This window comes from Somniosus microcephalus, chromosome 2 (assembly GCF_052327205.1).
Source record: "Somniosus microcephalus isolate GS21.2 chromosome 2, FLI_Smic_1.0, whole genome shotgun sequence".
Lineage (NCBI taxonomy): Eukaryota > Metazoa > Chordata > Chondrichthyes > Squaliformes > Somniosidae > Somniosus > Somniosus microcephalus.
This window is the reverse complement of record NC_140988.1, coordinates 390133288-390147449: the sequence shown is the minus strand read 5'-3', so window position 1 is coordinate 390147449 and position 14162 is coordinate 390133288. Positions and strand designations below refer to the sequence as shown.

Here is a 14162-nt window from a genome sequence, read left to right as displayed (position 1 = left end):
TCGCGCTCTCTCTTCCCCCCCAGTCGCGCTCTCTCTTCTCCCCCCCCCAGTCGCTCTCTCTCTTCCCCCCCCCAGTCGCTCTCTCTCTTCCCCCCCAGTCGCTCTCTCTCTTCCCCCCCATCGCTCTCTCTCTTCCCCCCAGTCGCTCTCTCTCTTCCCCCCCCAGTCGCTCTCTCTCTTCCCCCCCAGTCGCTCTCCTCTCCTCTCCCCCCCCCCAGTCGCTCTCTCTCTCCCCCCCCAGTCGCTCGCTCTCTCCCCCCCAGTCGCTCTCTCTCTTCCCCCCCAGTCGCTCTCTCTCTTCCCCCCCCCCCGTCGCTCTCTCTCTTCCCCCCCCCCCAGTCGCTCTCTCTCTTCCCCTCCCCAGTCGCGCTCTCTCTTCCCCCCAGTCGCTCGCTCTCTCTCTCTTCCAACAACAACATGCCCTCCAAAGACCCTCGGCACCGCCGGGCACTCCAGCTAGTATTTAATGTATTGGCGCTCAGTGATACAGTCCCCAGACACCCGTGAAGTGAGTGCCCTCAGTGATACAGCCCCCAGGGACCCACGCAGTGTGTGCGCTCAGTGATTCAGTCCCCCAGGCACCCACACAGTGAGTGCGCTCAGTGATACCTCCCGAGACACCCGCGCAGTGAGTGCCCTCAGTGATACAGTCCCCCAGAAACCCGTGATGTGAGTGCCCTCAGTGATACAGACACCCGTGCAGTGAGTTCCCTCGGTGTTACGGACCCCCAGGCTCCCGCGCAGTGAGTGCGCTCATGGTACAGTCCCCAGGCACCCGTGCAGTGAGTGCGCTCAATGATACAGTCCCCCAGGCACCCGTGCAGTCCGTGCCTCGGTAATACAGTCCCCCAGACACCCGCGCAGTGCGTGCGCTCAGTGATACAGTCCCCAGACACCCGTGCAGTGAGTGCGCTCAGTGATACAGTCCCCAGGCACCCGTGCAGTGAGTGGCCTCAGTGATACAGTCCCCAGACACCCGTGCAGTGAGTGCGCTCAGTGATACAGTCCCAAGGAACCCGCGCAGTGAGTGGCCTCAGTGATACAGTCCCCAGGCACCCGTGCAGTGAGTGTCCTCGGTAATACAGTCCCCCAGGCACCCGCGCAGTGAGTGCCCTCGGTGATACAGTCCCCAGACACCCATGCAGTGAGTGTCCTTGGTGATATAGTCCCCAGACACCCGTGCAGTGAGTGCCCTCAGTGATACAGTCCCCCAGACACCCGCGCAGTGAGTGCTGTCAATGATACATCCCCCAGGCACACATGCAGTGAGAGCCCTCAGTGATACAGTCCCCAGACACCCGTGCAGTGAGTGCCCTCAGTGATACAGTCCCCCAGACACCCGCGCAGTGAGTGCTCTCAATGATACATCCCCAGGCACCCGCGCAGTGAGTGCGCTCAGTGATACAGTCCCCAGGCACCCGCGCAGTGAGTGCGCTCAGTGATACAGTCCCCCAGGCACCAGCGCAGTGAGTGCGCTCAGTGATACAGTCCCCCAGGCACCCGCGCAGTGAGTGCGCTCAGTGATACAGTCCCCCAGGCACCCGCGCAGTGAGTGCGCAAAGTGAAACAGTCCCAGGCACCCGCGCAGTGAGTGCGCTCAGTGATACAGTCCCCCAGACACCGCGCAGTGAGTGTGCTCAGTGAAACGGTCCCCTAGGCACCCGCGCAGTGAGTGCCCTCTGTGATACCGTCCCCAGGCACCCGCGCAGTGGGTGCCCTCGGTGATACCATCCCCAGGCACCCGCGCAGTGAGTGCCCTCAGTGATACAGTCCCCCAGGCACCCGCGCAGTGAGTGCCCTCGTTGATACAGTCCCCAGGCACCCGCGCAGTGAGTGCGCTCAGTGAAACAGTCCCCAGGCACCCGCGCAGTGAGTGCCCTCAGTGATACAGTCCCCCAGACACCCGCGCAGTGAGTGCGCTCAGTGAAACAGTCCCCAGGCACCCGCGCAGTGAGTGCCCTCGGTGATACAGTCCCCCAGGCACCCGCACAGTGAGTGCCTCAGTGATACAGACACCCGTGCAGTGAGTTCCCTCGGTGATACGGACCCCCAGGCTCCCGCGCAGTGAGTGCGCTCATGGTACAGTCCCCAGGCACCCGTGCAGTGAGTGCGCTCAGTGATACAGTCCCCCAGGCACCCGTGCAGTCCGTGCCCTCGGTAATACAGTCCCCCAGACACCCGCGCAGTGCGTGCGCTCAGTGATACAGTCCCCAGACACCCGTGCAGTGAGTGCGCTCAGTGATACAGTCCCCAGGCACCCGTGCAGTGAGTGCCCTCAGTGATACAGTCCCAAGGAACCCGCGCAGTGAGTGGCCTCAGTGATACAGTCCCCAGGCACCCGTGCAGTGAGTGTCCTCGGTAATACAGTCCCCCAGGCACCCGCGCAGTGAGTGCCCTCGGTGATACAGTCCCCAGACACCCATGCAGTGAGTGTCCTTGGTGATATAGTCCCCAGACACCCGTGCAGTGAGTGCCCTCAGTGATACAGTCCCCCAGACACCCGCGCAGTGAGTGCTGTCAATGATACATCCCCCAGGCACACATGCAGTGAGAGCCCTCAGTGATACAGTCCCCAGACACCCGTGCAGTGAGTGCCCTCAGTGATACAGTCCCCCAGACACCCGCGCAGTGAGTGCTCTCAATGATACATCCCCCAGGCACCCGCGCAGTGAGTGCGCTCAGTGATACAGTCCCCAGGCACCCGCGCAGTGAGTGCGCTCAGTGATACAGTCCCCCAGGCACCAGCGCAGTGAGTGCGCTCAGTGATACAGTCCCCCCAGGCACCCGCGCAGTGAGTGCGCTCAGTGATACAGTCCCCCAGGCACCCGCGCAGTGAGTGCGCAAAGTGAAACAGTCCCCAGGCACCCGCGCAGTGAGTGCCCTCGGTGATACCGTCCCCAGGCACCCGCGCAGTGGGTGCCCTCGGTGATACCGTCCCCAGGCACCCGCGCAGTGAGTGCCCTCAGTGAAACAGTCCCCAGGCACCCGCGCAGTGAGTGCCCTCAGTGATACAGTCCCCCAGACACCCGCGCAGTGAGTGCGCTCAGTGAAACAGTCCCCAGGCACCCGCGCAGTGAGTGCCCTCGGTGATACAGTCCCCCAGGCACCCGCGCAGTGAGTGCCCTTGGTGATACAGTCCCCAGACACCCGCGCAGTGAGTGCGCTCAGTTTAACAGTCCCCAGGCACCCGCGCAGTGAGTGCCCTCGGTGATACAGTCCCCCAGCCACCCGCGCAGTGAGTGCCCTCGGTGATACAGTCCCCAGACACCCGCGCAGTGAGTGCGCTCAGTTTAACAGTCCCCAGGCACCCGTGCAGTGAGTGCCCTCAGTGATACCGTCCCCAGGCACCCGCGCAGTGAGTGCGCTCAGTGATACAGTCCCCAGGCACCCGCGCAGTGAGTGCGCTCAGTGAAACAGTCCCCAGGCACCCGCGCAGTGAGTGCCCTCGGTGATACCATCTATCAACCAAGTGCAGCGAAGGGATGGGCAATAAATGTCAGCCTTGCCAGCGACGCCCACACCCCCCGAATGAATTAAAAACCCATGGAGAGTCGCTGGTTCTGGAAACTGGTCCCGTTCCGGCAGGTGTGGCTGGCGGTGACCAACTGGAGGCCCCGCCCACCATGTCCTCAAACCCGGGTGACTGATTGATGGTGGCACTGACCAATCAAAGCAGGGGAAATTGAGCTGCATCTACATCATGAATAAATTAGACGAATAATGTGCGGGCAGAGGCGGGATTATCTGGTGAAAGATGGAGGGTGTGTGGGTGGTGTGTTTGTGTAACAATGGAGCAAAGACAACGCGCCACATTTAAGAAAGTACGTTTATTTAACCAGTATCTTTTAAGCTCTCGCAAATGGACAGAATCCGAGCGACTTGTGCAAGTCGCCTTTGCTCCTTGTGAAGCCCTCAGGTGCAGTTGTACCCGGCACGAGTTCACCAAACAAGGGCAGGAAGATCAGGACGGATGTGATTGCATTGGAGAGGGTGCAGAGGAGATTCACAAGGATGTTACCTGGGCTGGAGCGTTTCAGCTATGAAGAGAGACTGGACAGGCTGGGGTTGTTTTCCTTAGAGCAGAGAAGGCTGAGGGGGGACCTGATTGAGGTTTACAAAATTATGAGGGGCATAGATAGGGTAGATAGAAAGGAACTTTTCCCCTTAGTAGAGGGATCAATAACCAGGGGGCATAGTTTCAAGGTAAGGGGCAGGAGGTTTAGAGGGGATTTGAGGAAAAACTTTTTCACCCAGAGGGTGGTTGGAATCTGGAACATAGATACATAGAAGATAGGAGCAGGAGTAGGCCATTCGGCCCCTCGAGCCTGCTCCGCCATTCAATGAGATCATGGCTGATCATCCAAGTTCAGTACCCGGTCCCTGCCTTCTCCCCATATCCCTTGATCCCTTTAGCCTTAAGAAATACATTTAACTCCTTCTTGAATATATTTAATGAATTGGCCTCTACTGCCTTCTGTGGTAGAGAATTCCACAGGTTCACCACTCTCTGGGTGAAGAAATTCCTCCTCATTTCTGTCCTAAATGGCTTACCCCTTATCCTTAGACTGTGACCCCTGGTTCTGGATTCCCCCGCCATCGGGAACATCCGTCCTGCTTCACACCACCTCTCCCTGTCGCCGTCGGGGCGAGGCACTAAGGCAGGGGGCAGTAATGAATTTTGCAGATCGGGCGCCCAGTGATCATTGCGCGCTCACTGACGTCACGATCTGCCTGGTGCTGAAGTCCCTGATGGTAACTCATAGCGACGACGCTACGTGGGGGGGGGGGGTCGAACTTGGCGTGTGGCGCTGGATTCATCTTGCCCCGGCGCTACTGCATCAGCTCCCCGTCTGCGCCCCCACCAGGCGCTAACTGGAGGCGCTGACCAACTGAAATTTTCCCCCTAAGAGTCTGAAAAGTCGAGCTTACTTTATCTCCGGCCGCTTCTCTCACTCTCTTAGTTAAAGTCTTTATTCACATGATTATTTATAGTTATTATAGTAATTAGTTTATCTAGTTAAGTTAGAGAGAATAAAACGCTAATACTCACCCACCAATCACCTACCTGCAGTCCTGTGACGTCACCCCTTGATTTTGCTGTGCTTTTGGAATTTGCCGGATCTGTTCTGTTTCAGCTCTGCTGCCGACTCCTTAACGTAAGAACTCGGAGCAGGAGTCGGCCATTCAGCCCTTCGAGCCTGCTCCGCCATTCAATGAGATCATGGCTGATCTTCTGCCTCAACTCCATTCACCAGCCCTATCGCCATATCCCTTGATGCCCTTACTAGTCAGAAATCTATTGTGGTAAACCACTGTTTGTATTCCACTGTGGACATGCCTCGGCTGACTCCTCCCACAAGTCCTAGTATAAAGGTGACTGCTCCCCAGCCCTTTGTATTCTGGACCGGTCGACCACTCGAGGCAGACCTTCATTCTTTTGTTAATAAAAGCCTTTAGTTACTCTCTTAACTCTCAGTCTTTTATGAGTAATTGATAGCGCATCATCTATCGACTTCTGTTTTGAATATACCCAATGACTGAGCCTCCACAGCCCTCTGGGGTAGAGAATTCCAAAGATTCACCACCCTCTGTGTGAAGAAATCTCTTCTCATCTCAGTCCTGAATGGCCTACCATTTACCCTGAGGCTGTGGCCCCTGGTTCTAGACTCCCCAGCCAAGGGAAACATTCTCCCAGCATCCACCCTATCAAGCCCTGTAATAATTTTGTATGCTTCAATGAGATCCCCTCATTCTTCTGAATTCAAGAGAATACAGGCCTAGTTTACTCGATCTCTTCTCATACGACAGTCCCGCCATCCCAGGAATCAATCTCATGAACCTTCGTTGCACTCCCTCTATGGCAAGTATATCCTTCCTTAGGTAAGGAGACCAAAATTGTACACAGTACTGCAGGTGTGGTCTCACCAAGGCCCTATATAATTGGAGTAAGACTTCTTTACTCCTGTACTCAAATCCTCTTGTAATGAAGGCCAGTTTACCATTTGCCTTCCTAATGGCTTGCTGCACCTGCACATTCACTTTCAGGGACTCGTATACAAGGACACCCAGGTCCCTTTGAGCATCTGCATTCCCCGATCTTTCACCATTTAGGAAATACTCTGCCTTTCTGTTTTGTTCTCCAGGTGTTGTTGTGTTCTCACTAATTGAGGTGCTGTATTCAACCCCAAGTTCGAAAGAACTCTGGTCCCAAAAGTGTATTGATTTTCACAGCTGCTGATTCAGTTGTTTGTCTTTGTTCCAAATTTCTAGCACATGTAGTTTCTTTGGGGGAAAAATGTGGTATCGACCATTTTGGGCCACTAACGTCGCCTGGTGTGAACTTTAGCACCGGCGACTGCAAAATTGAGTTTTAGCGCCCCAAGAGTAAAGCTCTGTACACTGGGCCGTGCAGCTCTGTACACTGGGCCGTGCAGCACTGTACACTGGGCCGTGCAGCACTGTACACTGGGCCGTGCAGCTCTGTACACTGGGCCGTGCAGCTCTGTACACTGGGCCGTGCAGCACTGTACACTGGGCCGTGCAGCTCTGTACACTGGGCCGTGCAGCACTGTACACTGGGCCGTGCAGCACTGTACACTGGGCCGTGCAGCTCTGTACACTGGGCCGTGCAGCTCTGTACACTGGGCCGTGCAGCACTGTACACTGGGCCGTGCAGCACTGCACACTGGGCCGTGCAGCACTGCACACTGGGCCGTGCAGCACTGTACACTGGGCCGTGCAGCTCTGTACACTGGGCCGTGCAGCGCTGTACACTGGGCTGCTCTGTACACTGGGCCGTGCCGCTCTGTACACTGGGCCGTGCAGCGCTGCCACGTTGGCAGGCACTCGCTGCAGGCTCTGCAATTTTAAAAGTACCTCCCTGGACCACCGAGGCAGCTGCGATCCCGTGCGATCAGCCCGGCGCTCAAGCTGAGTGCCAGGCCGCTCGATCGCGGGCAGGAACCTGGAATAGGAAAGGTAAGTTTTTTTTACTTACTTCGGCCGCCTCACCTTTAATCATTACCCTGAAGCAGCCGCTCACCCGATGCTCGCCCCCTGCGACTGTCGGTGTTTCCAATCGGCGCGGCCACCCGATGCCCGCCCCCCGCGACTGTCGGTGTTTCCAATCGGCGCGGCTGCCTGATGCTCGCCCCCCCGCGACTGTCAGTGTTTCCGATCGATGAGCCCCCCCCCCCCCGCGACTGTCGGTGTTTCCGACCGGCGCGGCCGCCCGATGCTCGCCCCCCGCGACTGTCGGTGTTTCCGATCGATTAGCCTGCCCGATGCTCGCCCCCTGCGACTGTCGGTGTTTCCGATCGATGAGCCCGCCCGATGCTCGCCCCCCGCGACTGTCGGTGTTTCCGATCGATGAGCCCACCCGATGCTCGCCCCCCGCGACTGTCGGTGTTTCTGATTGATGAGCCCACCCGATGCTCGCCCCCCGCGACTGTCGGTGTTTCTGATTGATGAGCCCGTCCGATGCTCGCCCCCTGCGACTGTCGGTGTTTCCGATCGATGAGCCCGCCCGATGCTCGCCCCCCGCGACTGTCGGTGTTTCTGATCGATGAGCCCGTCTGATGCTCGCCCCCCGCGACTGTCGGTGTTTCCGATCGATGAGCCCACCCGATGCTCGCCCCCCGCGACTGTCGGTGTTTCCGATCGATGAGCCCGCCCGATGCTCGCCCCCCGCGACTGTCGGTGTTTCTGATCGATGAGCCCGTCTGATGCTCGCCCCCCGCGACTGTCGGTGTTTCCGATCGGCGCGGCTGCAGGGGGCGGAAGTCAATTTCAGGTACAGTGCGCTACCGGGGCGATGCGCATGGCGATGATGTCACGATCTCCGGGCGAAGGAGATCGGGGCGCAATGCTCTAACGCCGCCGCAAAACACCTGCCGAATATGGCAGGGGTCTGTGTCAGCGCCGCACTTGGTCACAAAGCCATTTGCTGTCCGTTCGCGCCCCCCCCTCCTGGAGACAATTCTGTAAGCTGAAAGCCCTCAGCTACAGGAAGGAAGGTGGGCTGAAGTAGGAGCAGAGATGGGAAATGTTACAGTCTTTGTGACGGAGAGGATTATGGAGCTGAAAGTTCAGGTCAGGAACGCTGCGGTGGCAAACCATCTCGTTCAACCTGAGATAGTGTCCAGGCAACGGAGGAGGAATCGGTGTCCAGGCACCGGAGGAGGAATCGGTGTCCAGGCAACGGAGGAGGAATCGGTGTCCAGGCAACGGAGGAGGAATCGGTGCCCAGGCAACGGAGATTGTGGTGAAGCTGAAAACAGTGACTTGGGTGTTACCAATGTTTAACTGGAGGAATTTTTGGTTTATCCAGGATTGGATGTCAGACGAGCAATCTGACAGCACAAAGGCAGTGGAAGGGCTGAGAGAGGTGGTGGCGAGGGAGCGCTGCGGGTCAGTCAGTGTACAGAAAGCTTGGAACTAACGGGTGGATGCTGCTTGGTTGCACCTTGTGGTCTTCAGTGTGCAAACTACAGACAGGAAAATGGGCAAACTGTCAGCGACTAGTGACGGTCGATGGAGGTTAATCTCTACATGTATTACACTAGCACAAGCAACAAAACCGTCATGCCGGTTTTCTTTAAACGCAGAGATAACACAATCATTAATAAATCTGTGAAAAATAAATGACATGGGCAGTGATATGAAGAAAGAATTCCTGAATAAGCTGTATAGACAGTGGGTACGATAAACTGATGTTCCTGAACAGTGTTGTTGTCTTATTTATAAACGGTGTCTGAATGCGCTTCAATAGTGTGACGTCCCATCTGTGGTAATCATATGCACATTAGTTTTGCATTTGTGGTGTATATGTGCAACTGTTAAAATGTAGGCTGCTAAAAAATGTTGCCTCACTACACTGCAACCTACACTTTCCGTCCTGGCTACTTTGCTGTGCTCCCAGCCTGTTTGTCCCCGGATTGGGTTTCGAGAATATGGTCAGCCTGTGTAAAGCGCTCTGGGACATCCCGAGATTGTGAAAGATGCCATAGAAACACAAGTTCCTTTTCTTCGTAATATGTCTGTAATCCCTGCGTTCCAGGTATGAATGATTTCAGCTACCTGCACACCAACTGTTTTGAGATCACGGTGGAGTTGAGTTGTGATAAGTACCCGCACCAGAGTGAGCTTCCCGCAGAGTGGGAAAATAACAAGGAGTCCCTTCTACTGTACATGGAACAGGTCAGTGTGTGAGATCACAGGGAGCTCCGCTCCGTACCCTCCTATCAGTAATTCTACAGCACTCAGTGCTCCTGTCACCTGTTCTATCACCTGTTCCTGTGACACGTCCTGTGCAGGTTCACCACGGTATAAAGGGCGTGGTGAGGGATCGCCAAGGCAACGGGATTGATGGAGCCATCATCGCAGTGGATGGGATTAACCACGACATAAGGACAGGTGAGGATTGAGGGTCAAGGTGAATGAATCCCCTGGGATGTGTGTGAGGGTCAGAGGTCAGAGTGATGGACACTCCCTGGATGTGTGTGAGGGTCAGAGGTCAGAGTGATGGATGCTCCCTGGATGTGTGTGAGGGTCAGAGGTCAGAATGATGGATGCTCCCTGGATGTGTGTGAGGGTCAGAGGTCAGAGTGATGGACATTCCATGGATGTGTGTGAGGGTCAGAGTGATGGACACTCCCTGGATGTGTGTGAGGGTCAGAGGTCAGAATGATGGATGCTCCCTGGATGTGTGTGAGGGTCAGAGTGATGGACATTCCATGGATGTGTGTGAGGGTCAGAGGTCAGAATGATGGATGCTCCCTGGATGTGTGTGAGGGTCAGAGTGATGGACATTCCATGGATGTGTGTGAGGGTCAGAGGTCAGAGTGATGGACACTCCCTGGATGTGTGTGAGGGTCAGAGGTCAGAATGATGGATGCTCCCTGGATGTGTGTGAGGGTCAGAGTGATGGACATTCCATGGATGTGTGTGAGGGTCAGAGGTCAGAGTGATGGACACTCCCTGGATGTGTGTGAGGGTCAGAGGTCAGAATGATGGATGCTCCCTGGATGTGTGTGAGGGTCAGAGTGATGGACGCTCCCTGGCATTGACCTCTTGCCCTCTGCTCTTTCACCCAGCCATTGATGGTGATTACTGGCGATTGCTGAACCCAGGGGACTATGAGGTCACGGCGAAGAGTGATGGATTCTTCCCTGCGACAAAGTCTTGCTTTGTTCGCTATGACGACTTCCCGACGATTTGTGACTTTGTGCTGACGAGGAGATCAGTCTCGAGGTCCCAGGGCACCTTGAAGAGGGGTGTCAGGCGACGGATCCGTAAACCGACTGCGAGGACACGAGGAGTCTGAGCCCTCGAGTCCGCCAACTGCTGCTCGCAGGAAGACCCGTCACGTTCTACCAACTCCCTCTGGCCCGCAGCCTGTGGAGGCGAAGCTGGACAGTCCCAGCAGGCAGTTTGACTGGCCAGTGTCGACATTCCCGAACAGGAAGCTCCCGTCCCAACACGCCCCATGTCTTGTGGATTGTGAGTCAAAATATCGCCGCCAACATCCATCAATGGCAGCAACTGAGGTCCATTAGTCCCAGCCCTGCCATTGGCCAGGAGCTGCTGGGGTCCTGAGCTCCGCTCATGCCCTGTGTACTGCCGCAGACAATGGAGCTAAATGCTGGGCCACTGAGTCTTACGATGCTGAATAAAATGTAATGCTGTGTACATTACCCATCGAAGCCCCTCCCTCTGGTACATTAGCTCTTCCAGTCTAATCCCACTCCCCCCTCACTCCCCACACCCTTTAATATCCCACCCAGTCTAATCCCACTCCCCCCTCACTCCCCACACCCTTTAATATCCCACCCAGTCTAATATCACTCCCCACACCCTTTAATATCCCACCCAGTCTAATCCCACTCCCCCCTCACTCCCCACACCCTTTAATATCCCACCCAGTCTAATCCCACTCTCCCCCTCACTCCCCGCACCCTTTAATATCCCACCCAGTCTAATCTAACACTCCCCTCACCCTTTAATATCCCACCCAGTCTAATCCCACTCTCCCATCACTCCCCGCACCCTTTAATATCCCACCCAGTCTAATCTAACACTCCCCTCACTCCCTGAACCCTTTAATATCCCACCCAGTCTATTTCCTGTCTCCCCCTCGCTCCGCGCACCCTTTAAAATCCCACCCAGTCTAATCCCACTCTCCCCGCACCCTTTAATATCGCACCCAGTCTAATCCCAATACAATAATACAATACAAATCGCTTTATTGGCATGATAAGGTACATCTTATGTTGCCAAAGCATCAAAATACATTTATGGTTGAACACATAAACGCGGTTCCATTCATACAGTGTATAAACAGGTATATCCCTGAGTTTATAAATATATTTTCGCCACTCTCCCCCTCACTCCCTGCACCCTTTAATATCGCACCCAGTCTAATCCTACTCTCCCCTCACTCCCCGTACTCTTTAATATCCCACCCAGTCTAATCCAACTCTCCCCCTCACTCCCCACACCCTTTAATATCCCAGCCAGGCTAATCTAACTTTCCCCCTCACTCCCCACACCCTTTAATATCCCGCCCAGTCTAATCCCACTCTCCCCCTCACTCCCCGCACCCTTTAATATCCCGCCCAGTCTAATCCCACTCTCCCCCTCACTCCCCACACCCTTTAATATCCCACCCAGTCTAATCCCACTCTCCCCGCACCCTTTAATATCCCACCCAGTCTAATCCCACTCTCCCCCTCACTCCCCACACCCTTTAATATCCCACCCAGTCTAATCCCACTCTCCCCTCACTCTCTGTACCCTTTAATATCCCACCCAGCCTAATCCCACTCTCCCCCTCATTCCCCACACCCTTTAATATCCCGCCCAGTCTAATCCCACTCTCCCCCTCACTCCCCGCACCCTTTAATATCCCGTCCAGTCTAATCCCACTCTCCCCCTCACTCCCCGCACCCTTTAATATCCCACCCACCAATCCCACTCTCCCCCTCACTCCCCACACCCTTTAATATCCCACCCAGTCTAATCCGGAGTGCTAGTGTATTGTATTGTGTGCCGGCGGTCCCTGTCTCTGTAAAGACCGCATCCTGTAACCCTGCGGAATGTTCCATGGATCCTTGAAGTCCCAATCTGCTGGGTATCTGTCCCGGTACAAAGTAAAGCATCAAATCATGGCTGAAGGAAATGGCGGATGTTAAAAATGTGAATGAGTAAGTGGTTTGAGCAGTGTCTGTGTCAGTGCGGGGTGGGGTTATTGAGCTGACTGCGAAGAAGGGCTTCACCCCGAGGGTCAGTGTCAGGCACCCTGATACCTCCACGCTCCGACAGCCCCTGTATCGCTTGCTACCAGTGCCCAGCACACACACAGTTACAGAGGGCAGCACAGTCACTGTGTAGAATACTGTGGGTTCAGGCAGGCGGTCCCTGCAGGGAGCAGTCAGCAACTCAGAATCTCCTCTATATCCGCTTATTTCTGACTATCTTTTCATATATTTGTTCATCAAAATATTACATACGATGATGAGATTAAATGGTGCTGGCATTTAACTGTTTGTGTCTCTCACTGTTACTGCAGGACTGGGGAACCATTCACACTGGTCCTCAGTGCGGCCAATGCAACAGGAGGAGGCCATTCAGCCCCTTGAGTCTGTTGCACAGGAACAGGAGGAGTCCATTCAGGCCCTCGAGCCTGTTACATGGGAACAGGAGGAGTCCATTCAGCTCCTCAAGCTTGTTACACAGGAACAGGAGGAGGCCATTCAGCCCCTTGAGCCTGTTACACAGGAACAGGAGGAGGCCATTCAGCCCCTCGAGTATGTTACACCAGAACACAGGAGGCCATTCAGCCCCTCAAGCCTGTTACACAGGAACAGGAGGAGGCCATTCAGCCCCTCGAGTATGTTACACCAGAATACAGGAGGCCATTCAGCCCCTCAAGCCTGTTACACTGGAACAGGAGGAGGCCATTCAGTCCCTCGAGCCTGTTGGACAGGAATCGGAGGAGGCCATTCAGCCCCTCGAGCTTGTGGCTATAGAGATAGTGGACGCATTGGTTGTCATTTTCCAAAATTCCACAGATTCTGGAACGGTTCCTGCAGATTGGAGGATAGCAAATGTAACCCCGCTATTTAAGAAAGGAGGGAGAGAGAAAACGGGGAACTGCAGACCAGTTAGCCTGACATCAGTAGTAGGGAAAATGCTAGAATCTATTATTAAGGACGTGGTAACAGGACATTTAGAAAATAATAATAGGTTTGGGCCGAGTCAACACAGATTTATACAGGCAGAGAGGGAATGGGTGACCTTCAGAGAGGAGGACCAGGCAGGTAGTGCAGGAGTCCCCTGAGCCCATCTTGCTCACCAACCAGTATTTGGTACTGAGTACTAGTGAGGGCGATGGTTCCTCTGGGGAGTGCAGCCAGAGCCAAGTCCACAGCGCCATGGAAGGTTCAGCTGCACGCGGGGGGGAAGAGGAGAGGGAGAGCAATAGTGACAGGGGATTCAATAGGGGAGCAGACAGGCGTTTCCGCAGCTGCAGACGTGACTCCAGGTTGGTATGTTGCCTCCCTGGTTCCAGGGTCAAGGATGTCACTGAACGGCTGCAGGATACCCTGACAGGGGAGGGTGAACAGCCAGAGGTCGTGGTCCATAACGGTACCAACGACATAGGTAGAAAGAGGGATGAGGTCCTGCAGGCAGTGTTTAGGGAGCTAGGAAAAAGGTTAAAAAGCAGGACCGCAAAGGTAGTAATCTCCGGATTACTACCAGTGCCACGTGCTAGTGAGTACAGAAATAGGAAGATAGAGCAGATGAATGCGTGGCTGGAGAGATGGTGTAGGAGGGAGGGCTTTAGATTCCTGAGGAATTGGAACCGTTTCTGGGGGAGGTGGGACCTCAACAAGCCAGGCGGGTTGCACCTCAATGGGAACGGGACCAATATCCTCGCGGGAGGGTTTGCGAGCGCTGTTGGGGAGAGTTTAAACTAGCTTGGCGGGGGATGGGAACCTAAGCATAGAGTCAATGGGGAGGGAAGAAAAACTGGAATTGGAAAACAAAAACGTAGAAAGTAAATTGGAAGGACAGAGGAATCAAGGGCGAGATAGTATCAACAAGGAGGTTTGCCTGTACTAAATGGTATAAACTTCAATGCAAGGAGTATAGCGAACAAG

General features: G+C 55.1%; 1 protein-coding gene across 1 annotated transcript in view; it reads left to right on the top strand.

The window, feature by feature from the left end:
* LOC147123870 (putative carboxypeptidase X1) overlaps positions 1 to 12540 on the top strand; it is a 152721-nt gene extending 140181 nt beyond the window's left edge. Inside the window, exons 12-14 of the mRNA XM_085976444.1 lie at positions 9059 to 9198; positions 9315 to 9414; positions 10095 to 12540. Coding sequence (XP_085832570.1) covers positions 9059 to 9198; positions 9315 to 9414; positions 10095 to 10324 — 470 coding nt within the window. The 3' untranslated portion in view covers positions 10325 to 12540. The remainder of the gene's footprint in view (positions 1 to 9058; positions 9199 to 9314; positions 9415 to 10094) is intronic.
* Positions 12541 to 14162: the final 1622 nt, after the last annotated feature.